Below are 24,832 nucleotides of genomic sequence, written 5' to 3'. Positions count from 1 at the left end.
TTTCTCGTCTATCAGTCTGTTTAAAGTTAGAAAGTGCCAAAATAGATCATAGTATAACCGGTGTATAAGTTGCCTTTATATAGTAAATTAATTTAAATCTAGCTTACTCATTATGTTCTAACTAAAATGCAACAAGAAATTTGTGGATATTATGGGGTAAACTGTCCTAATACTAATATCAACCACCTAGCTAACAGAAATAGTAGAAAGAACTGCTAAATACATAATAAAACAATAATATTATACATCAAAATATACCCATATGTTCCATTCCAATGTATAAGTTACATATACTATGATAATTGATAATGCTATGCATAATTAAATTTTAGATAGAACTAAACATAAGCAAGATAACTAGCTATTACTATGGACTTTGAAACATTTTTTTTAATTTACCACATCTTCATCATCACTGAGAAGTAAAATGTTCTGATTTAAAGACTTCAGGGCTTGTATCTGCACCACAAAAAGAGACATCCATTAACTTACAGTGCCTCATCCCCACTAATAATATTATAAATGCAATAGCTCTGCCTGTCTGTCTCATACCTCTTCACACTTAAACCGCTGCACCAATTTATATAAAATTTAATATGTGGATAGTTTGAAGCCCGGGGAAGGACATAAGATGGTTTATGTCAATCATCATCATCATTCCTTGACCTGAACCTGATTACTAGCGTGCCGCATATGTTTTTGGGAACTCTTTCCGGTCTGGGTCCCCACCATACAGGCTGTGCCTAGTGTGGGGATCACTGTAACTTTTATATGTGTACAAATTGACTTTTTGGCAAATAAATAGATTTTGTATTTTGTATTCCACTCTGATGAACTGGCAGGCAGAACCTGGTTTCCAATAGTATTACCTGTTTGGTAATATTGTTCTGAGCCTTAACGGAGGCGTGTCTCTTAGGTCTCTTCTCTTGTTCAGGGCTCAACAGGCCGTCCACCTGCTCCTTGCTCCGCTTGTTGGAGAGCCGCTTCTCCGAGCCATCCTTGGACTTACTGACTTCTTTGGGGGAGTTTTCATCTGGAAATAATATTGTAATGTTTAGTACAGTTTAGGGAGTCCCGTACAGGTTTTCTGTACAAATACAGTAACGGAAACGGGAATAGGCTAGATGACAAATTTTCATTAATAGTATCAATCGATCAGGTTTATTTTTAGGATCAAATGTCTATATGGGACCCATACAAAAGCCAGAAAGGATAATCAAAGTCCGACAGTCATAATTCAGCGTGAAACGCTCCAAACAAACCGATAAGTGAATGTGAAGCCCATTTTGAATGTATGGACAAAACATGAAAATTGCGTTTTTGTCGGTGAAATATTGCGTTTATGTACACGCGTGTTCGTACACTTACTTTTTTTCCTTTTTGGAAGTTAAAAATTACTTAAATTTTGAAACTTTAAGTCCTGTATTTTTGTATTATATCCATATATTATTTTAATATCTACATTATTGTGATAAATTGCTCATTTGCTATCTATGTTACTAGATTTTGGTTAAAAATTAAACATGTGTCATCATCCCTATTCCCGGTTCTTGCCTTACACACTCAGTACCCGGAGCATTCCCTAGTACAGTTAGAATTCTCTAAGATGTCATAATGCTTAACCCTTCAAGTGGCAGGAACCGGCTCCCGGTAAATTACGTCATTTAATTTTGAAATCAAAAGTCCAACCAACTCAAAAATGACATATGCCAGTTGAGGGGTAAAATAAAAGAAATAAAAAAAACCCGGCCAAGTGCGAGACGGACTCGCGCAACGAGGGTTCCGTACTTTTTAGTGTTTGTTGTTATAGCGGCAACAGAATTACATCATCTGTGAAAATTTCAACTGTCTAGCTATCACGGTTCATGAGATACAGCTTGGTGACAGACAGACGGACAGCGGAGTCTTAGCCTATTACTAAGACTCTGCTGTTTTTACCCTTTGGGTATGGAACCCTAAAAAGTACAGTCAAAACCGTTTACGACAACATAGTTTAGAACAACATACCAGTTATATTGACCAAAATCATAGGCCTGGCTGAATTCTATTAGACCGCCTTATAAAAAACACTGGTTTTTACAACATATCTGTTTCCTTATAGAACACCAGCTGTATTGTAAACATTTGAATAGGTAACAGTATCCAAATCTGGCACAGTAATAGGCCATTATGATCGCAAAAGAAAACAAAAACATGTGGAGTTTAGGGTCTATTGTAATTTTCAGAAACAAAATACATGTGTCTGCAGTATAATCTAAAAGCCCAAAGCCGCTTTATCATTTCTCTTCAGCAGTTTGTTACTTATCTGTACACAAGATGAGAAAAAACTTATTTCCTTAATCCTTTTATATTCAAACACTAATAGTGTTCAACATCTCACATCTTATAATTTTGGTCCGAATAGTCATCTTCCTAGCATTGTTCTAGTCTTTTGCCATGACTCATAAGCGCCTGCAGACAGGGATCGTTATCGGTATAACTTAAAATCAAAATATCATGTAGCATTTGACATATTTCTTTGATATTGTAGAATGGTATTTAGGTAAGGACAATTGAGTTATCAGATCACCTAAATGTAATGGAAAAATATACACAAACAACCAAGATACCGTAATTGAATACCGGTTATTTTGTATGAAAAATATACCGGTATCCAATCCCTGCCTGTGGACCACTTGGAAACTAAGTATAGTTGGTATAACATTATTTATTTATTTAATTTAAGACTTATTTTTCCTTAAATAGTTTTACATAATAAAAGTTTTATAATATTGGTTTTTCATTTTACTATAGTAAGGACCCCTGTCGGGTATAGGGCTCCTCCATATCTAGTTGGTATAACCTACTTTATAATAAATATGTATAAATGATTCTTTATAAGCAGAGGCTTAACTTGAAGACAGTTTATAGGCAGTCACTATGCGCCAGTACAGCTGGTGCAAGGTTGGACAGCTCAGATTAAACTTAGACAACTAAAACAACATTTTTTAAAGCATTGAAATTGTAAATTGGACATATTCGAGTAAAAATGGCGTACCTTCGTCTTCATTTATGCTCATAAGCGTATTCACCAAGGCCTTTTTCTGATTCTGGTCCCGTTTCCCGCGTCCATTCTGATACTCCCCAGCAAACTTGTCTATAGCGTCGAAAGCGACCTGTAAACCACATCAAAGTAATCACTAACACTGTATTCCACTCGGTAATTAAACTTTATTGCGATTTTAGGCGAAAAAGCGTCGCGACAAGAATGTTTGAAATTATAGTATAGATGTGATATTTCTATACTTGTTATGCATTTTATAGTCAATATAAACCATTTTCCAGGACTTAAAGATCTAAATGTGATACTTAAAACGCCTCTTTCAATTACAAATCGCTTCAAAAACGGTTAGATAAGTACACCGCAAGCCACCATTTTCACAACGTATTTTTAAACACAATAACGCTGTACCTTTATGTCTTCGTTTAGGGAGCGAACATAACTGTTAGATATTTCATTAAGTTTACACATTATTTCATCAAAAACGGACATAATTGTAATAAAAAATACACTTTAATAAATGTTTCACAAATTGACAAACGACCTAAAACACTACACAATCGAGAACCGTTTGAAATTGAAATTTTACCATTGAATGTTGCCATGTCGTTACTGTCGCCACATGTGAATCGGATGCGTTCCAAAATAATACGTTCCCTGATATTTGTATTGTAAAAAATGCAAGAATGGGGAAAATCTTTTAAAATGGAAACCAACAAACTATAGTTGGTCAAACCAAATTGTCAGTAAATAAGAACAAAAAAAAACTATTCTCATCCTTTTCTTTTGGGTGCTAGTACTAGTGTAAGACAAAGATAGTATGATTCTCTCTGTCCAAGTTTGAAATGCGACAGTCCTTTGACAAATAGTAGTGAATCTGCTGCATTTTTCTAATTTTATATATAGGATATCATTAAGATATGAATTCGATCTGGATTAGATACGGATTAGATCTGTCAGTGTAATACGGCATCATAATATGGCACATTATTACAAGGTGATTACAAGAGATGTCACGAATATTCGGAAATTACTCGGTATTCGGCCTATTCGGCCACTTTGCCGAATATTCGGTATTCGCCCGAAGGTTTCTACTATTCAGCCGAATACCGAATATTCGGTATTCGGCCAAAACCACTATTCAGGGCATCTCTATTCTATAAATTAGAACAACGCCACTCACCAGCCATTTAACTTTTGTTCAAACGTAGCCGACAACATTCCCAGTACCGGCAGTTTCTATCTTTTAGCGCGCTCCACACTCGTGCGCGAATCGCGGCCCGACCCGAAGCCGTGAACGCGAGTGTGGACCGAACGTCGCAGATCTGCGAAATCGACTCCACATTCGCGTTCGCGGGTTCGCGCCGCGATTTGCGTAGGACTGTGGACTTGGAGGGCGCTTTTGAGGTTTCCGAACTCGATCAACTATAATACGCTACCATGCGTATAGCCACTGTTTGTGTGTAAATATGCAGCTAACAAGGTACACTTTTAGTAGTAGTGAATCCTGTCGATTAAAGTACTTAGTCCTGCTCATCTGAAATAACCAAGTAGGTAATATCAATGGCCTACTCTGGTATAGATGGCGTTGACGGTTTCGTTTGTTATTTAACAATTTTAACGCATATCAGTGAAAGAACATGGGTCAAAATAATATAAAAAATCTTTATTACTAAAAAACGATAAAGAACGCAAAAAAGGCAGACTTAATGCCAATGGCACCCTCGTGTAGCTGTTTTTGTCATAGGCGCCTTCCGACATCCGATATCGGAAAGCGCTTCCGATAGATTCAGCCATGTCGGACCTGGTCGGACCCCCCCGTCAGCTGTCGGACGATATTTTTTGTTTGTGTGCGTATACATATGTGTGGGCATATGTTTGTAGTAGTGTGCGTGATCGTTGAATATTAAATTTAAACAGCTGTTAATGACAACAGCAGCATGACAACAGCAATTTCGTATAAAAGTCGAGAATAGATTTTGTATCGAAAACATTTTAATTTGTTTTGCATAAAAACTTAAAATAAGCATTTTGTTTTTTTAGGGTTCCGTACCTCAAAAGGAAAAAACGGAACCCTTATAGGATCACTCGTGCGTCTGTCTGTCTGTCCGTCTGTCACAGCCTATTTTCTCCGAAACTACTGGACCAATTATGTTGAAATTTGGTACACAAACACATACGTAACTTTGTAACCCAAAAACGAACCCGCGTATTTTACCCGCGAGTGTTTCAACACATGAGAAGTAAAATACATTTGCACCCGTGTGTAACACAATACTTTTCAATTTCACCTCACTATAGCGAGGAAAGTGAAACATGCAAAAAACAACTCATAAAAAATAAGTCTTTATTTGTAACCATTATAATCATTATCAGTATAGTATTATATAATCTGTGGGTTAATCATCATATATCATCAATATAATCATCATCAGTAAAAGTTAAATTTATGTTGACAATGTTGACATCTTTGACGATGCGTTTTGAAATTGCATCGACTCAACTTGTGCGTTCATAATTATATTCAACATCATTATAAAAAAAAACAATTGTTTCTTATGAAATTTTAAGGTTGATGACACTCATTTTTGTATGTATGGTTAGGCTATAATTAAAGAAGAGAACTCTACCGCCAAGAGATAGTTCATTTTGTATCTGTTTTAAGAGATTTTAATATCTTTAATGGTGGAGGTATATAATTTGTTGACTGGTAAAGAATGCCTCAGGCATTAAGCCCGCCCTTTGTACTTGTTCTTGTGCAATAAAGTTTAAAATAAATAAATAAATATATTATTTAAGCACTTAGTTGCTGTGTATTTAAAACTACCTCGAAATGCGGATGTGCAGTAATGAGAATTTATTAATTTGTTGTTGACCGATCCGAAGTGTTTGAGTGTTTGAGCGCCAGGTGAGCTTTTCAAAAAGGTGTACTCGGGTTTTGAAAACTTTAATACTCCAAACAACACGGAAGATAGATGAAGTTCTCTTCTGTAAGTCATTTTAAGAATGCCTGATGAATATAAGTAAGGTGTCACGTGCGTTTGTGGAGGGATTCTAAAATAATAACATGCACATGCATTCTGGATCATAAGCCACGTCCGCGTAATTGTCCGGGGCGCGACAATAGTAGATTGTTAAACAAGGGATGAAATGATGCCTTTCACTCGAGTTAAACACTCTAGTTTTCATTTCGAATACGAGGAAAGTAAAATGCATGTGTTTTTAAAAACATGACAGGGTCGGTTGCACCAACTGTTTGTGATCGTTGAGTTCATAAAATTTTATTGTATGGATAGTTTCATAGTAAACCGCCGCGGCGCGCCGGCTGACGTTGAACCAGGGACCGGACAACCCTTTCTGCGATAAAACCCTTTCAATGGGCGACACTTAAACACGGCTAACACATTGAAAGACTTTCCCTTTTGAACTGCAAGCCCATTCATACCCTTACCTTTGACTAACCCTTACCGAAAAGCTAACCAAAAATAAGGGTAGCTCTTAATAAGGGTTACCCTTATCTTTAAGCGCTTTTTATAAAGGTTTCCCTTTGCGTGAAAGATACAGAATTAGTATATATCTACGGTAGTGTATGAAAAGGAAAGAAAATACGTGCCTAGTCAAAGAACGCCGCCGTCGCCGCCGACGATCGCTCGGATTCGAAGTAATGTGTGCTTTATGAACAAGGTAGACGACTTAAATTAGCACGCTTATATGCTAAAAGGGAAGCCCTTTATAAGGCTAACCCTTATAAGCAATATGCAAGGTGTTGGTGAGCGGATGATAAGGGTTTTGTAAGGGTATTTGGGCTACCGATTACTCAAATGTGGTAGCTTTATATAAGGGTTTTTAAAATCAAAACAAAGGGTTTCGTCTGGCAAAGGGTATGGTGAGTTAAGCCTTATTCAATACCCTTATAAAACCCCGATAAGGGATAGCGGGCCGGTCCCTGCGTTGAACAGTCTGTCAAGTGCGGATGGTGCAACTGGCACTTAGTTTACATTTTTATAGTATTTCGTGAGGGTACTTTCAATTAACAATTTAGGAAAAAGTATTGTTATTTATGGAATGGGGAGCTAAATATCAGAATGGAAATTTTATAACAAATTCATTTAAACCCGAATTTCAATTGCTTATTGTAAAAAAAATAAAAAAATCGTACCTGGAACGTAAATTGCTCTAGTGCAGACACGTATCATTTTCTGCACACCTTTTAGAACAACAATGAGAAATGAAAACATTTAAACAGGTGTGCAGAAACAACAGCAATTCAAGAACTTTAATATATGTAGGTAATTACGTAGATAGACCATTGTCTACCTAGATAGTGTAGAAAATAGCGATATTTAAACAGATGTTAATAACAATAGCAATTTCGGATAAAAGTCGAGAATAGATTTTCTATTGAAAATATTTTCATTTGTTTTTTGCATATATATAAACTTAAAATATTCATATATTATAACAGCAATTCAAGAACTTTAATATGTGTAGGTAATTATGTAGATAAACCATTATCTACCTACATAATGTACGAAAATGACGGGAATGTTGTTCGTGTGAACTTGTGTCTATACCAAAGATAGATATAATGGTCTATAGTCTATACTTATACCTAGACTCTAGAGGATTGACAAAAGTTTCCCTGCTGCTGCCTTTTGCCCATTTTGGCGCCCCCCCCCCCTTGGATGGCACCCGGGGCACTTGCCCCCTCTGCCCCCCCCCCCTAGTTACGCCACTGTATACAAGGGTGCAAAGTTGTATTTTACCCGCGAGTGTGGAATTGAAATACGAGCAAGTGAAAGGATCCTATAGTTGAACCACGAGCGAAGCGAGTGGTTTTAAAATAGAATCCTGAGCGTAGAGTGTTTCAACATACGAGAAGTAAAATACATTTGCACCCGTGTGTAACACAAAACTTTTCCCCTCACTATAGCAAGGAAAGTGCAACATCCACACTATCCACAGGCGTTAGATCATCTTCATCACTGGAATAACTAATTTTTTTACGATAATATGATATTATAACAGAAAACTGGAAGTTGTCTATTTTTCGTGTCGGAGTCGGTGAGAAAACTTTTAAGTAAAATTTTTGTTGATATTTGACAATGTTGACATTTCTGACGATGTGTTTTGAAATTGCATCGACTCAACTTGTGCGTTCAACATCATTGTAAAAAAACAAATGTTTCTTATGTATGTTAATAAAGCTAAATTTGGTATTTTTTATTAAATTCTCAAACCGTTCATTTAATGATAATTAATATCGAACGAACCATTATTATGAGCGTTTTACGTTTTGTTATCTGTTAAAAGCTACTTAAACACGCTCCATCCAAATCAAATTACTTTCCCCACTAGTGGATAAAATGCATTTTTATCCGCTTGTTTTAAAGGATAAAAGACGGTAAGAGCTAGTGAGGGGAAAATAAAGTTATTTTTATTTAGCATAGAAATAGTTTGAGTCTCGCGGAAAGACATATGATAGTTTTTATGTCGGAAGTCATCCCTGAAGGGTGAAAAGGGGGGTGAACATGAGAAAATTAATGAATTGCTTGTTAATTGGTGTAAGCAATTAAGCAAATTATGCTCAAAATGATTGCCATTAGATTTTATCCAAGCGCTGTAACTACTCTAACTGCTGGAACTAAGTAATTCCACGCAGACGAAGTCGCGGGCAAAAGCTAGTATGTTTATAAGTATAATTTGAATTGCTTTCGTACGTGTTTTTGTATTTTATTTTTAAATCCATTTTATAAATCCCTAACCTCGGATGAAAAATAAATAAAGAGAAAACGAAGTTTCATGTTTAATAAATGCGCCAATTAAACTAAATTTTATTTAAAGCGACAAAAAAATTACGTTATTATCATAAATGGATAATATATGTTTATGTAGTGATTTAAATAATAAAATAAGATATAAATCGGAAACTCGTGTCTGCCCAAGGCACACGACCGTGAAGCATATTTTTTTTCACCTCAGCAGCTCGAACAAGCCTACTTTCGTCACTCCCTGGAGTGAGGAAAGTGCGACTTTCCTCACTCCAGGGAGTGAAACAATGTAGCTTTTTAATTTAGTGAAGGCCATGAACTTCATACTTTTATTACATTTTTTTTTATGGTACGGTACGGTACGGTACGGTCCGGTCCGATCCGATCCGGTCCGGTCCGGTCCGGTCCGGTCTCGTATCGTATCGTATCGTATCGTATCTTATCGTATCGTACATATTATAATACTTTTTTTCTGTTTATTCTGTGTAAATCGAAATACATTTTACCCTTTAATATGTTCTCACTACTGAGGTGAAAAATTATGTGTACAACACGAGAGCAAAGTTATTTTACATCTCGTGTTTTTGAGTCCCTCGCTAGAAAAACCAACTATCCTCTCTTGTTGCACAAATAACTATTGTAATACCTGATTATTAAAATACTAGTTTTTGCCCGCGCCTTCTCTCGCGTGAAATGATGATGATTGATGAAAACATATCCTATGTCCTTTTCCGGGGCTCACTCAAACTATCTCCGTACCAAATGTAATCTAAATTGGTTAAGCGGTTATTGAGATGAAACTATCCTATGTCCTTCCCCGGGACTCAATTTATCTCTATACCAAATTTCATCTAAATCGGTTCAGCGGTTTAAGCGTGAAGAGGTAACAGACAGACAGACAGATAGAGTTACTTTCAAATTTATAATATTACTAGCTTTTGTCTGCGACTTCGTCTGCATGGAATTAGTAATTTGAGTACCTTAATTCTTAAACAAATCTGCTTTTTAATCCATCCTTTTTCACCCCCAAATTGGTCCACACTATACATTCCCACCCCATTTTTTACACCCTTAAGGGATGATTTCGGGGATAAAAGTTATTCTATATCATTTCCCACAGCTCAAACTATCCCCATACCAAGTTTCATCTAAATCGGTTCAGCGGTTATTGACTCCCCCATACAAATTTCCACCCCCCTTTTCACCCCCTTGAGGGGTGAGTTCTGGGATAAAAAGTATCCTATGTCCTTCCCTTATGTTACTCAAACTATCTGTATACCAAATTTCAACTAAATCGGTTCAGCGGTTTAAGCGTGAAGAGGTAACACACAGACAGACAGACAGACTTTCACATTTATAATATTAGTATGGACTAGCGACCCGCCCCGTCTTCGTACGGGTAGTTATTTTACTGTTATTTTAATATGATGTAACTTAATCGATGAACTTTACTGTATAGTAATTTGATGTTATTTAACAACTGACTTGTAAATAGGCTTTATAAAATAAATGACTATGACTATGACTAGTTCAACTAATTGACACAAAACCTTTACAAATTATAATTATAAACCTTCGTCTTGAATCACTCTATCTAATAAAATAAAAAACCGGCCAAGTGCGAGTCGGACTCGCGCACCGAGGGTTCCGTACATTACACAATTTAAACAATGTATATGTTTTTTATGTGTAACGTAAGTGAAAGGTAAATTGCGGTTTATGATTTATAAAATCATCCATCCGCCATCAGGCGGGCCGTATGCTTGATTGCCACCGACGTGGTATAAAAAAAATGACGTATTAAATAAAACTACTTACTAGATCTCGTTCAAACCAATTTTCGGTGGAAGTTTGCATATGTACATCATATATTTTTTTCAGTTTTATCATTCTCTTATTTTAGAAGTTACAGGGGGGGGACACACACATTTTACCACTTTGGAAGTGTCTCATAAGCCTAGCATACATTACGACTGTTTTCAAGTAAAGATATACGCGATAAAGCCTTTGACCACGAATTTAAATTTATTAAAGGTACGCAATATAATCCGTTTTCATAGTTTTGTTTCATGAGTAACTATCGCGGTAACCGAAGACAATATTAAATAAATAATAAATAAAAATATATTATAGGACATTCTTACACAGATTGACTAAGTCCCACGGTAAGCCCAAGGAGGCTTGTGTTATGGGTATTCAGACAACGATATATATAATATATAAATACTTAAATACATAGAAAACACCCATGACTCAGGAGCAAATATCTGTGCTCATCACACAAATAAATGCCCTTACCGGGATTCGAACCCAGGACCATCGGCTTAACAGGCAGGGTCACTACCCACTAGGCCAGACCGGTCGTCGAATATACGGTTGTTTAAAATTGTTCTCGGTGTTTGTTTTATGCTATCCCTTCGAAACCAGAGTGCAGATGGGACACCCATCATTTTGTATTTTTTTCTTAAGCAGAATTTTTAAGAACAGGTGACTATGACGCTTGAATCGTGTACTTGTATTAATCTTTACCTTTAATAGTTTAATTACTTTTTCACCTCAGTAGCTCTAACAAGCCTACTCTCCTCACACCAGGGAGTGACGAAAGTGCGACTTTCCTCACTCCAGGGAGTGAAACAAAGTAGCTTTTTAATTTAGTGAAGGCCATGAACTGCCACTTCATACTTCTATTACAAATTGTTTTTTTTTCTCTGTATTATTCTGTGTATTTCGAAATACATTTTAACCTTTAATATGTTTTCGCTATTGAGGTGAAAAATTATATGTGCAACACGAGAGCAAAGTTATTTTACATCTCGTGTTTTTGAGTCCCGAGAAAGCGAAAGACTCTATAACTGAATCACGAGCAAGAACGCAAGAAAAACCAACTTTCTTCTCTTATTGCACAAATAACTATTTATTCTTTAACGCAGAGCGATCATGACCTTCTTGTGGCAGCCGCCTAACCTCTTCGAGCTGTGCCCGGCGCACACGAACCTCTCCGCGTGTTCGCCTTTCGGCCTCATGTACCTACACTTATTGGTCAAGCTGTTTGGTTCAGCTCCAGACTATCCGGAGCCGGCCCTCATGGACGGAGGTAAAATAAAAAAAATAGTGACAGGTACGCACTAAAGTTACGTCTCTAGATCCGAACCAATATCTAAGTCATCATCATTAACTTAAGAGTTATTCTCTTGTCGGTGGAGTATCTTCCAGCTATCCCTAGCCTGCGCCAGCTCTATGACTTTTTGATACGACACGACCCCTACTTTTTCATTCACTTGTTCTAAAAGCTGCGTCTGGGTTTTCCTCTATCCCCTGTTAATAATATTCCGTACATAAGTTCCGAAAAACTCGTTGGGAAACGCCGGGGTTTGAACCCGCGACCTCCGGATTGAAAGTCGCATGCCTTTACCGCTAAGACAACAGAGCTAACAAGCTCTGTTTATTTATTTTGGTTGTCTTTCAGAAACCTACGATTTCATCGTGGTGGGAGCTGGGGCTGCAGGGTGCGTTGTCGCGAACAGGCTTTCTGCTGTCAAGGAATTTAAGGTCCTTACATAAAGATTTGTGCCATTCTCAATCAAAAGGGTACTTATTGTCGGTTGTCAATAAGTCAAAAATTACATAAAATTTGAAATATCGTTGTAGTATATACTTATACAACGTATATTACACTTATTGGTACTTATGTCATAAATGTCATATATACATGTTTATTTATTATAATAAATTATAGTAAATTTACAATATGGCGTTATTTATAACCGGCGACTGTTTGGCAAAAAAATGCATATAGTCGACAACTCGGCATGTATGATACAAAAGCAAAACATAAAAGAAATAAATAATGAATTAGTTATTTGCTATACAAGGGTGAAAAGTTGTATTTTACCCGCGAGTGTGGAATTGAACACACGAGAAGTAAAATACATTTGCAGCCGGGTGTAACACAAATCTTTTCACCTCACTATAGCGAGGAAAGTGCAACATGCAAAAAAACAGCTCATAAAAAAATAAGTCTTTATTTGTTCACATTATAATCATCATCATCATCTTTATAGTATAACATTATGTTACATTTTTGTTGACATTGTTGACATTTCTGACGATGCGTTTTGAAATTGCATCGACTCAACTTGTGCGTTCAGAATTATATTAAACATCATTATAAAAAAACAAATGTTTCTTATGGAATTTTCAGGTTTATGACTTAAAATCATTAAACAAATATAAATTTGGTGTTTTTTTATTAAATTCTCAAACCATTTATTTAATTTGTTATTTGTTTATTTAGTACAGTGCAAGCTTACAGTACTACACCAATTCACTTACACCCTAGAACAATAGATATATAAATGTCAGGAAAATTACAAAAAAAAACATGCAAACAGATAAAATGTTAAGAAAGATATTTACAAATTCAGTCAAATAATTACAATGTTAAGTTTGTAAAATGTCAAGAAAGATAAAATGTACAATTCATTACAATAATTTAATTACAATATTTAGAATTTAGAAAATGTCTAGCAGTATTGCATAAGTATGCTAAACTATTAGCGAATATGTCGGCATCTGTGTACTGAGCGAGGAGCGAACATTGGCCATTGAAAGCGCGCGAGGTAGGAGCGTGCCTCGCGTAGCATGTGCGAGCGGAAGGCCGCTGCAACAGGCATGGCCAGCGGCGCGGCGCTACCGCCCCGTCCACATCCTGGGCTATCCTCTTAGGAACATTTTCAATAATAATTAATATCGAACAAACCATTATTATGAGCGTTTTACGGTTTGTTATCTTTCAAAAGCTACTTAAACACGCTCCTCCAAGGTCGAATTACTTTCCCCACTAGTGGATAAAATGCGTTTTTAGCCGCTTGTTTGAAAGGATAAAAGACGGCTTTCCGAGCTAGTGAGGAGAAAAAGGAATAAAAGCCATTTTTCATAGCGCTGATTAGACGCCGACACTCAAAAGACGCTAGTGTGGAGTGACTCTAAGAACCGATGGCCGCTGGAGGAGATGAGTTAAGGGCCCTCCACACTCATGCGCGAATCACGGCGCGAAGCCGCGAACGCGAGTCTGGAGTCTAATTCGCTAATCAGCGAAATCGACTCCACACTCGCGTTCGCGGCTTCGAGCCGCAAAGTCTGGGGCGAGCTTTAGGTATTATCTGTAATCACATATTAAAAAAAAAAATTCTTTATGGTCGACTCAATGCTTGACTTGTTATAACTTTTTTGGTAATCTGAATAGACCAAAATATTTTCCGATAATATAACTTTTATATATGTACTCATCGTCGTAGTTTCCTTTATGCCCAAAACCTATAACTTTGACCTTCTGCCCTACGCGAACAAGTCTTCTGGACCTCGAAGGAACATTGGGTCTCGTCTGACCTCTGCCTTTCAACAACCACCACTTTAATGGTAAGAACATCTTGCAGACTCAACAGTTTGGCTTATTAGGGTTAGGCTTAGAAAAAATAAAATGGTAAAAATTGCGAATGGCGAAATTCGCGATCTGGAAAAAACGATTTTCGGAAGAGAGAGTAGTACACACTTCTTAATAGTTGTGACAAAAATACGGGCCTATATAGTAGCAACCGCTGAGTGGCGCTATCGTCGTGCACGGTCCCAAAAATTAAATTCACTGGTTATATATATATATATATGTATAGTTGGTTTTATGAATAAAATGATTATGATTATTATGATTATGATTATAAAGGTTGAAACTTGTACGTCTTTTTACTAAGAAAAGAATACTTTTTGCAATAATTCAAAATCTTGATGGCACAGGAAATAAATTACAAAAAGCGGACTTACCATCATCAGTCAACTAACCAACAAAACAGAACAAATAAGTTTTAGGCGCGGGAAAAGATGGCGAGACAAGGAAATGTTAATTTAATACAATAAGAAGCTACTAATGTAAGTACATTTAGTTATAAATATGCATACATTTACAGATAATTAATTAAATATATACCTCTACGAATACATAATTATACTCACTCAATAGTCTTCTTCTTCTTTTAAAATTATGGCTTCAGCCCAGTGGGACTATTTCGCCAGTATCAAGGTATTGAGAGGTTTACAAACGACAAAAATTGTACGGTTGTACAAGACAGTGTACGGTGATTTGTTAGCTCTTGTAAATCGATAGCTAGTCTTTACAAGAAGCACGTGGACTACCGGCCGTTGACTCCAAGATGGTGGTTAAACGCGCTTCAAAATTAATTCTCCATTCACTGCACACTACCACATTAGTTTACTGTATAATAAGCTATCGATATTACACTTTAAACAATATTAATAAGCAAAAAACAAAGTAATTAATCACGATGCTAACTATCAAGATGGCGCTCGAACCGGAAGTCCCACTCAATAGTCAGTCCCATCCATTTTGCTCGAAGCTGTCACTTTTCCCGCGCTTTGCGACCTAAGGTTTTTTTTAAATGGTCTCTCACTAATAAGGCGCGTTCACATTTACTTCCAATTTGATAAAGACAAAACATAAAACACTAATTAACTTGGACGCGATGTCGGGACCTAACATGATTCACTTTTAGATAATAACAGTACCTATATATTATTATTATTTAAATAACTGCAACAGTTAAGTTTAATTGGGGCATTTTCTATTAAAAGGGACCTTATTGTCGATGGCGCTTACGCCGCACAGCTTCGCGCGGCATTGTATTTATATCGGAGCATCGTTTATAATGGCGTAAGCGCTATCGACAATAAGGTCCCTTTTTATAGAAAATACCACAATTAACATGTTATCCTTGTTTTGACGCATTCGCTACATTGAAAAAAGTTCAGGGAACCTGCTGTACCAATTTTACTGATGAGGGCGCCCTTTTTAATATTGTCACCGTTGTGGTAAAAACGGTATTATATATACGTATTATTATATTATTATACGGTATGTCTGAGTCAAATCCTTGGTAACGAGAGGCGAATTCATTGTTCCATGAATTAATCAGCGCATTCGGGGCAAACGACAGGAAATGATGCAGACAAATAAAAACTTATTAAGAGGAAACACCAGTGGTCATTTTTCCATACAAACGTTCTCGATATTTGCCTCTCTGGATTCTGGCCCTAGAGGTTTTTTATATGTTTAATATTTAATTAATACCATTACCTGTGTCTGCACGTTTTGCTTTTTTGATATTCTGGTTTTTAGGGTTCCGTACCCAAAGGGTAAAAACGGGACCCATTACTAAGACTCCTCTGTTCATCTGTCTGTCACCAGGCTGTATATCTTACACTGTATAGCTTCGTTCTTACGTTGAGTAAGTAATATATCGTAAGTAGTAAAAATTCTGTAAGCTTTGGCACATCGAATCAAATTAATTGACCTGAAGAATTTTCTTGTCCAGTAAAATACCTAATTGTGGTTTGTTTACATTCTTTTAAATACCTAAAGAAGATACAGACTTTTTTTATAGACTAAGATGATATTTGAATAACATGACGATTTAAGTGCTTGTTGCCTACTTGGTTGAAAACTATGTTGACTTGACTAGGTATAACTTTCACTTGAGTTTTCTACACTTAGCCATAGAGAAATGTAAGCTTAGAGTGCTCACTCCAAATATCAGTATCCATCCAGGGGCCCATTTCTCGAACGATATTAGTCTAATATTATTAGTGTGTTGTCATGACAAGTATGGCAATCCGTACCGTTGCACTGGGGCCCATTTCTCGACGAACGATGTTTTTTTTGTTTTAGGACATTCTTACACAGGTTGACTTCATCATCATCATCATCATCATGTCAGCCGATAGACGTCCACTGCTGGACATAGGCCTCCCCCAAGGCTCGCCACTCCGACCGATCCTGTGCCGCTCGCAACCACCGAAATCCCGCGACCTTCACCAGGTCGTCGCTCCATCTTGTTGGACTTGTTGGGTCAGGTTGACTTAGTCCCACGGTAAGCCTAAGGAGGCTTGTGGTTTGGGTACTCAGACAACGATATATATAATATATAAATAATTACATACATAGAAAACACCCATGACTCATCAGACAAATAAATGCCCTTACCGGGATTCGAACCCAGGACCATCGGCTTCACAGGCAGGGTCACTAAGGTCACTACTCACTAGGCCAGACCGGTCGTCAAAATTCTATCAGTAAGTAAATATCAGTCTTGGTGTATTGTAATAGCAACCCATACAATTTGACACTGCGTAGACTAAAGACTAATAATATTAGTCTAATATCGTTAGAGAAATGGGCCCCTGTTCGTGGATTAATAATATTAGTCTAATACCGTCTGAGAAATAGGCCCCAGTTCGTGGATAAAATAAATAATATTTTATTTTATTTTATTTAGGCAACAAACAGTCATATACAAAAATGATGTAATAATAAGCAATGTGTTAATAGACCTTGAGTGCCCTATAATATTAGTCTAATACCGTCTGAGAAATAGGCCCCAGTTGGATGGGAGGTATGGTAAAGGGTAATAACCTGTTAATAAGTTTAAAGCTCGCGTCAAACTAATTATAAATGGGTTTTTCTCAGACCGAAAACCACAATACCTAGTATCTGCTTGTCAGTATTTAAAGAAGCGAGGTTACTACACCCGTAGTACCTAGTCATTCCTGCCGCGTTGTTCACACGTATTACTACATTTACTATTCGTAGATTCGTACAGTCCGTGCTGTGGTCGGCAGCGCGTCGATCGCACTACTCCGCTTAAACAACCAAGTAAGTTACAATTGTGGAGGTGACTGCTTACAAGTCAATTCGAGTTTTAGTTATACCAAAGATAGATATAACTCCGTAATAGATGGATACAGTCTAAGGAAAAAACGTGCCTCGAAAATCAAGAAAATTTGATTCTCGAGCAGAGGGCGCTACTAGTTTTGGCCTACTGTCGTATAGATGGCGTTGACGGTTTCGTTTGTTATTTAACAATTTTAACGCATATCAGTGAAAGAACATGGGTCAAAATCATAAAAATAATTAATGCAAATAAAAAAAATCATTTATCCATATTTAAATACATTTTATCGTATTTTTATAAATATTTATTTTTAGTTTTAAAGTGTGTCGACAGATGGCAGTGAATTTACTGGGGTTACAAAATTTACTATGACAGTACCGCTCTAGTATAAGTTACTCTATGGTTATACGATCTGATTCCGATACGATACTGATCTGTCATCAGTCTTAAAAGTGACGTATTTGGTTGAAGAAATATCACTGACAGGTCAGTATCGTATCGGAATCAGACCGCATAACTAAAACTCGAATTGGCCCGTTAGGGTCCGTCTAAGCTCGCTTTTATTAGGGTTCCGTACCCAAAGGATCTGTCTGTCCGTCTGTCTGTCACCAGACTGTATTTCATAAACTGTGATAGCTGCTAGACAGTTGACATTTTCAAGGATGATGTATTTCTGTTTTCTGTTTATATAGCGTAACAACTGCAAATAGAATTGTGTGTACAAAAAATATTCTACAATCTATAAGTAGGTACATAGAGTAACTTATACTAGAGCGGTACTGTCATAGTAAATTTTGTAACCCCAGTAAATTCACTGCCATCTGTCGACACACTTTAAAACTAAAAATGAAGATTTATATAAATACGATAAAAGGTATTTAAATATGGATAAATGATTTTTTTTATTTGCTTTAATTATTTTTATGATTTTGACCCATGTTCTTTCACTGATATGCGTTAAAATTGTTAAATAACAAACGAAACCGTCAACGCCATCTATACGACAGAAGGCCAAAGCTAGTACCGCCCTCTGAACGAGAATCAAATTTTCTTGATTTTCGAGGCACGTTTTTTCCTTAGACTGTATCCATCTATTACGGAGTTATATCTATCTTTGGTAGGTATGTCAACAAACAATAGAGCACGAAACGATTGGCACATAATACCCAACATTAAATAATAATAATAAACAATTTTAAGTGAAATTAATTTAAAAACCTTTGAGGTATTTTTATAACACGACCTCTTCGCGTTTCGACAGGGATAAGATTAGGGCTCTCATCGGTGGCAGCATGGTTCCATTTTTAGCACCTGTCAGTTTCGCACTTACATGTTTGCTAGAACGTGACAGGCAGGGTGATATGTGATCGGAGGGCGCCGTGGTGGAATGTTATCGATCCCAGTGCGCCCTCACGAACGGCCAAGAGGGTGAAACGCCGGAGTGGGTTTAGTGGGTAGGGCCAATTCTCCCCCCCTCTCGCCAAGAGAGGGAAAAGGAGCGGCGAGTCCCACACACCGTGCGTAAGTGCATTCCCACTCCGACAAAAAAAAAGGGTGATATGTGATAAAAATGCGACCGTGCTACGGCCGCGAACTGGGTTCTGTTGCGTCCCTATTAACGTCCGGCTCACTAATAAAGATAAAAATAGTTTATTATTCAATTAGGCATGCAATGCGCTTATGAACATCAAATAAAAAAAATCGGCCAAGTGCGAGTCGGACTCGCGCACGAAGGGTTCCGTACCATTACGCAAAAAAACAGCAAAAAAATCACGTTTGTTGTATGGGAGCCCCATTTAAATATTTATATTATTCTGTTTTTAGTATTCGTTGTTATAGCGGCAACAGAAATACATCATCTGTGAAAATTTTAACTGTCTAGCTATCACGGTTCATGAGATACAGCCTGGTGACAGACAGACAGACGGACAGCGGAGTCTTAGTAATAGGGTCCCGTTTTTACCCTTTGGGTACGGAACCCTAAAAAGCTACACCGGCTCTAACCCTACACCTCTGCCTCGAGAAGATTTAAATCCCCCCTTCAATCGGAGGAGGGTATAGTATAGCAATATGGGACCGGCAACAAACTCGGCGGGACACATCTTTTCAAAACATTACATCTTATAATAAACATACATTTCGAGTAAATGCAAAATACAATTTAAATTACTATAGAATTCATGCAATTACATACAGTAATTTAAAAATATATACAGGGTGGCAAAAACATGTGCATTCCCGTTACCATGGAGGTTTTGGGATTATACTAAAAAAAACACATTTTAATTTTTTTTACTTGTTTTAATCCTACGTATTTGATTGTGATTGAAAATAATTATTTATTTATTATTGTGTTAATAATGATGAAATTGATAATTTAATGAATACCTATGTTAGGTTATCCGTATTTTTTGACATTTAGATTTTTATTCTAGAAAGTTTCTAGACTAGTATTTTTTATACAATTTTGGTGTTTGACGATCCTTTTGTGAATTCTTATTATTAAGTTTGACATATCTATAATAATTCAATGTTTTTAAGAATAATAATAACTGCATCAATAAATTGCTCTGATATGATTAAGGTAATATTTAAAACTTGACAATTTAAAAGTGCTTGTTGCTAGGCCTATTTGAATAAAGAATATATTGAAAATATTTTATTTTTGTATTAATTAAGTAAGATCTATGAAATGACATCGCTTTTTCCTTAATACGTCCATGGACTGATGACATCACTAAGTAAAAACCGCTCATATTTTTAGCTCCGAATGCGTCACGTAAATGTACGTGTAATTCCAAGTAATGGCTTTTTTAGGCATCTAAATAAAAACTATGCATACACCTATTATCGTTGCAGAGATATAGTTTGTCAAAGGACTGTCTCATTTCAAACATAGACAGAGATAATCATACCATCTTTTGTCTTACACTAGTACTACCACCCAAAAGAAAAGGATGAGTATAGTTTTTTTAATTCTTATTTACTGCCAATTTGGTTTGATTGCGATGACCAATCTTTGCGCGAGAAAGCCGCCCGCGCGAGGGTCACCTGTTGCGCAAGCATTAAGTATTCATTCTTTCAATTTTGAAATCTATTGCCTGAGTCATGGACATGGGCAACACCAAAAAACCGCACCGCGTAGTCGCCCAAACACAATTAAGCGTCCTATTCAACCAATCAAGGCAGTCTTGGTTTTCGGTTGCAATAGTGTTGGATCGCTTTTTTCGGTGCATAGAAACTAGGATTTTAACGTAAAAAGACTTTATAATAGCTTAGCTATAACTATTATAAGACAGCTTAGCTTCAAGGTAGAAAAATCCACACCACGGTGTCGATCAGTGGACTGTGGTTTTTTTTAACCTGACTTGGGCTCTATTGCACCTAGGGCGTTAGAGCGGTAGGACTGTGTGGGTGACTGATCTGAGGGTGTAGAGGGAATCGAGCTAATGGGAGTTTTGTCGCTGGTTCGCTACAACCTAGCCTAGCCGAGAAGACTCCAGCAAGAAACTCAGCTAGGCCCGACGACTGTCGGAGGACGCACTTGTGTGACTTTCTATAGTCTATACAAAGAATACTAAAATCCGTTGCGTCCGATGCGTGCGATGCGTCCCTGTGGATGTCTATATTTAAAGGTGTGTGCACGAAGAAATACAGGATGGAAAAAAATAATGGGCCCAACTTCTTCAACTTAATTGGTCCAGTAGTTTCGGAGAAAATAGGCTGTGACAGACGGACGGACAGACAAACGCACGAGTGACACTTTGTGGTAAAGAAAGAGGCTTAATTAAATATCAATTCCGATAACTTTGCTTAATAAATAACTACTGTAAATATTCTTAATCACAAAAACTCGGTGGTCCTTGATTGTCTTCTGATTTGAAAATAAGGCATTTACCACTGCGTTAAAAAGATGTGCAACATTTCTTGATGGTGTATTCCTTTTTGTCCCCGCCTCACGTGACCTCCTTTATGAACAAATAATAGTTATAAATAATGATCATTATGAAGTAAAATAATAATAGAAATCGCAATTATATGTGAACTTTGGCAAACCGCATAATAGTTATTGCAATCGATCATGCGAACACGCTAGAATATTATAAAACATAAAACTAACGTTTTATACCAGTGCTAATTTAAACCATTAAAACGTAAATTGCATATGCCGCAGGCGGAGGTTTTGGACGGGGTGTTCTTTTTATAACTTCGGTATAAATTTTTCTTTTTCTTAGCTTTTCTTTTTATATTTAGCTTTAATTTAGTTTTTTTTTAAGTACATATTTATATTAAGTAGCTTTTAAATTAAGTAGCTTATATGTTTGATTTGTTTGTTTTTATTTTATTTTTATCACTAACATAGATTTATAAGTTTTGCTGTGCCTTGTACTAACAATAATATGGATTTTTTATTCGAAATAAAAATATTGAATTGAATTGAATTATAGCTATATTTATTGTCTATATACTTAAATATTTTATTTACATAAATTTTTAGTTAAATTAAATGTTAATTGCATATCCATTGATTATTTACAACACCTCGTATCTCATTAAAATATAAATTATATCATAGAGTAATTATATAGAAAACTTTCAATGGGGGAGGCCATTGCCCAGCAGTGGGACACTGTATAGACTTACATATGTGTCGTTTTCAAGCAAAAGGTACCACATTGTCGCTTGCCATAAGGACGCTCTGATAGGTTTATCGTATAAAAATACAAGCAATTTTCGTCCTTATGGTAAGCGACAATGTGGTACCTTTTGATTGAAAACGTCACATATTGTAATTGAAAATTGAAATAAAATGTGTGCGTGTAGCCGTGTAATCTTTATGCGCGATTGAAGTAAAACTTCTTTGACGATGACGTTTATCGCTATGTTATTTATTTATTTTTATTTATTTTTATTTTTTATTCATTACATTTCACAGCATAACAGTGATCCAAAGCACTGTGAAACCAATAGACATTTCATACACATTAACATATAACAGAAGAAGGCCGTTCATTCCTCGTCTCGCAGAACCTCAAGCATTCAAGCATGTTGGCATTTTGACGTGTGTCCTATTGTGCGTGTGTCACTGCTGAGCGTTACTTCCGTCAGAAAAAAATCTGAGTTACCCCCTAGTCGCGCCTAAAGAAGTTTAACTTCAATAACTTTATTGTTTATAGAGATAAAAATAAATTGAAATTAATAATTGAAAAAAAAACTATTGTTTATAGAATAAAGTTCACGCGTTAAGTGTCATTTTGTATAGATTTTGAGTGTCCAACGTCCCGCTTGGCGCGCTGTTAAAAATCCCATACAAAAATAGACATAACGCAAACGCGAACGCTCGTCACGCTATAGAATGAAATGTACACTAGGGTTCTGTAGAACCTGTAAATGCATGCCGAATTGGCATTGCCAAATTTGCCAATAGTTAATACTAATTCAAACAAAACACGCGAATTTTACAATAATTGAAAGTTAATTACATAATAAATACTTAAAAAAACTACCACATCAAATAATTCATTAATTAACATTAATTCGAATTCTAATGTGCTAAATGTCTAGATGAAATTTTCACAGATGATGTATTTCTGTTGCCGCATAACAACAAATACTAAAAAGTACGGAACCCTCGGTGTACGAATCCGACTCGCACTTGGCCGGTTGTTTTTACTTTTTAACCACAAAGCTCGTAAAGGTTTTCTTACTTATTCAAAAACTGAGAGGCAAACTTGATGCACATTTTGAGTTGGTACCTCATGTCATGTTGGCTGTGAGAATTGACTTTTAAATAATGAAATAAAACTATGAAAACGGATTATATCGCGTACCTATATTGAATTTATAATACATCTCGACGTTTCGAACTCTTTACAGCGATCGTGGTCAACGGGTGCATGGAGACTATATAAAGGAGCCAAATCTCTATGTATGAAAAGTGTCCATCATAAAACAGTAATTAGGCGGCGCCACCATACACCGAAATACTACCAAAAACAACCTACGTAATTTGGTCGGGTTATTTGTTGCCTTATATGGCTTATGTCCCAGAGCCTAACTAGCGCCACCGGAGAGATTAGGAACTATTATTTAAAGCTGAAAGCGGTCACTTTTGCAACATTTCTGCCATAAGAGATGTGCATCCTTTCTATACCATCGATAAACGGGTGACTCCCCGCAGTCACCCGTCACCCGTTGAACACGATAACGCTGTAAAGAGTTCGAAACGTGGGGATGTATTATAAATTCAATATACGCGATATAATCCGTTTTCATAGTTTTATTTCATGAGTAACTATCGCGGTAACCGAAGACAATTTTAAATGATGATTTTTAATGATAAATATTTATAGCATTTGGATTTCATTAATAATGTTTCACATTTAGTATTTTCTCGCGTTGGTGTGATGTGTGTTTATTTAACTCTCGTGCCTTGAACTTGAAACTCTGGCAACGATCAAGATTCCACTTTTAGAACACTTTTCAATTTTGAAATCTTTCGCTCGCTCGGGTATCAATATTACTATTAGCACGAGAAGTTAAACAACAACTGACTGCCAACTGTAAAACAAATAGGTAGACCAAGAAACTTCTGCAGCGATTTTGATGGCACACGCGGTACAAACTTCTATTAAATTATGACGTATAAATAACACTTGCCCTGCGTGTGTTATCAAAGTCGTTGCACTTGTCTTGGTCTGACTCTAAGTGTAAGGCCTGAGTGGACGCTCGAGTTGGGCGTGCAGCGGGGCGGGGCGTGCGGCGTGCATGTTAAACAAATGCAATCGTATAGGAGCGGCCTTAGTGCACGCTGCTCACATCACTTGTGAGTAGTCCGACGCCACGCTGCACGCCCCGCCGAACGCTCCGCTTCGAGCGTCCACTCAGGCCTTACACTAATAACTTTTCTTTCTTTACCGCAGAGCAACCATGACCTTCGTGTGGCAGCCGCCTAATCTTTTCGAGTTGTGCCCGGCGCACTCGAACCTCAGCGCGTGTTCGCCTTTCGGCCTCATGTACCTGGACTTGTTGGTCAAGCTGTTTGGTTCAGCGCCGGACTATCCGAAGCCTGCCCTGGTGGACGGAGGTAGGCCCTAGAGTACCGTCTCTTGTTCAATATAGTTAACAGTGACAGAGATAGCACTACTGCTTCTAACCTCTTCGAGCTCTGCCCGGCGCACTCGCACCTCAGCGCGTGTTCGCCTTTCGGCCTCATGTACCTGGACTTGCTGGTCAAGCTGTTTGGTTCAGCGCCGGACTATCCGAAGCCTGCCCTGGTGGAC

At 37.0% G+C, this 24,832-nt stretch overlaps 2 protein-coding genes across 2 annotated transcripts in view; one reads left to right on the top strand and one right to left on the bottom strand.

Moving 5' to 3' along the window:
* The window catches only part of LOC134755172 (proteoglycan 4), a 60,078-nt gene extending 56,441 nt beyond the window's left edge, over positions 1-3,637 (bottom strand). Inside the window, exons 1-3 of the mRNA XM_063691681.1 lie at positions 3,452-3,637; positions 3,038-3,155; positions 870-1,033 (exon numbers count right to left, since the gene is read on the bottom strand). Of these exons, the coding sequence (XP_063547751.1) occupies positions 870-1,033; positions 3,038-3,155; positions 3,452-3,532 (363 nt within the window). The 5' untranslated portion in view covers positions 3,533-3,637. The remainder of the gene's footprint in view (positions 1-869; positions 1,034-3,037; positions 3,156-3,451) is intronic.
* Positions 3,638-11,748: 8,111 nt separating this feature from the next.
* Positions 11,749-24,832, top strand: part of LOC134755304 (glucose dehydrogenase [FAD, quinone]-like) — a 28,894-nt gene continuing 15,810 nt past the window's right edge. Inside the window, exons 1-3 of the mRNA XM_063691788.1 lie at positions 11,749-11,905; positions 12,278-12,317; positions 24,473-24,636. Coding sequence (XP_063547858.1) covers positions 11,749-11,905; positions 12,278-12,317; positions 24,473-24,636 — 361 coding nt within the window. The remainder of the gene's footprint in view (positions 11,906-12,277; positions 12,318-24,472; positions 24,637-24,832) is intronic.

Source organism: Cydia strobilella, chromosome 2 (assembly GCF_947568885.1).
Source record: "Cydia strobilella chromosome 2, ilCydStro3.1, whole genome shotgun sequence".
Lineage (NCBI taxonomy): Eukaryota > Metazoa > Arthropoda > Insecta > Lepidoptera > Tortricidae > Cydia > Cydia strobilella.
The sequence above is the reverse complement of the archived record's forward strand: the minus strand, read 5'-3'. Positions and strand labels throughout refer to the sequence as shown.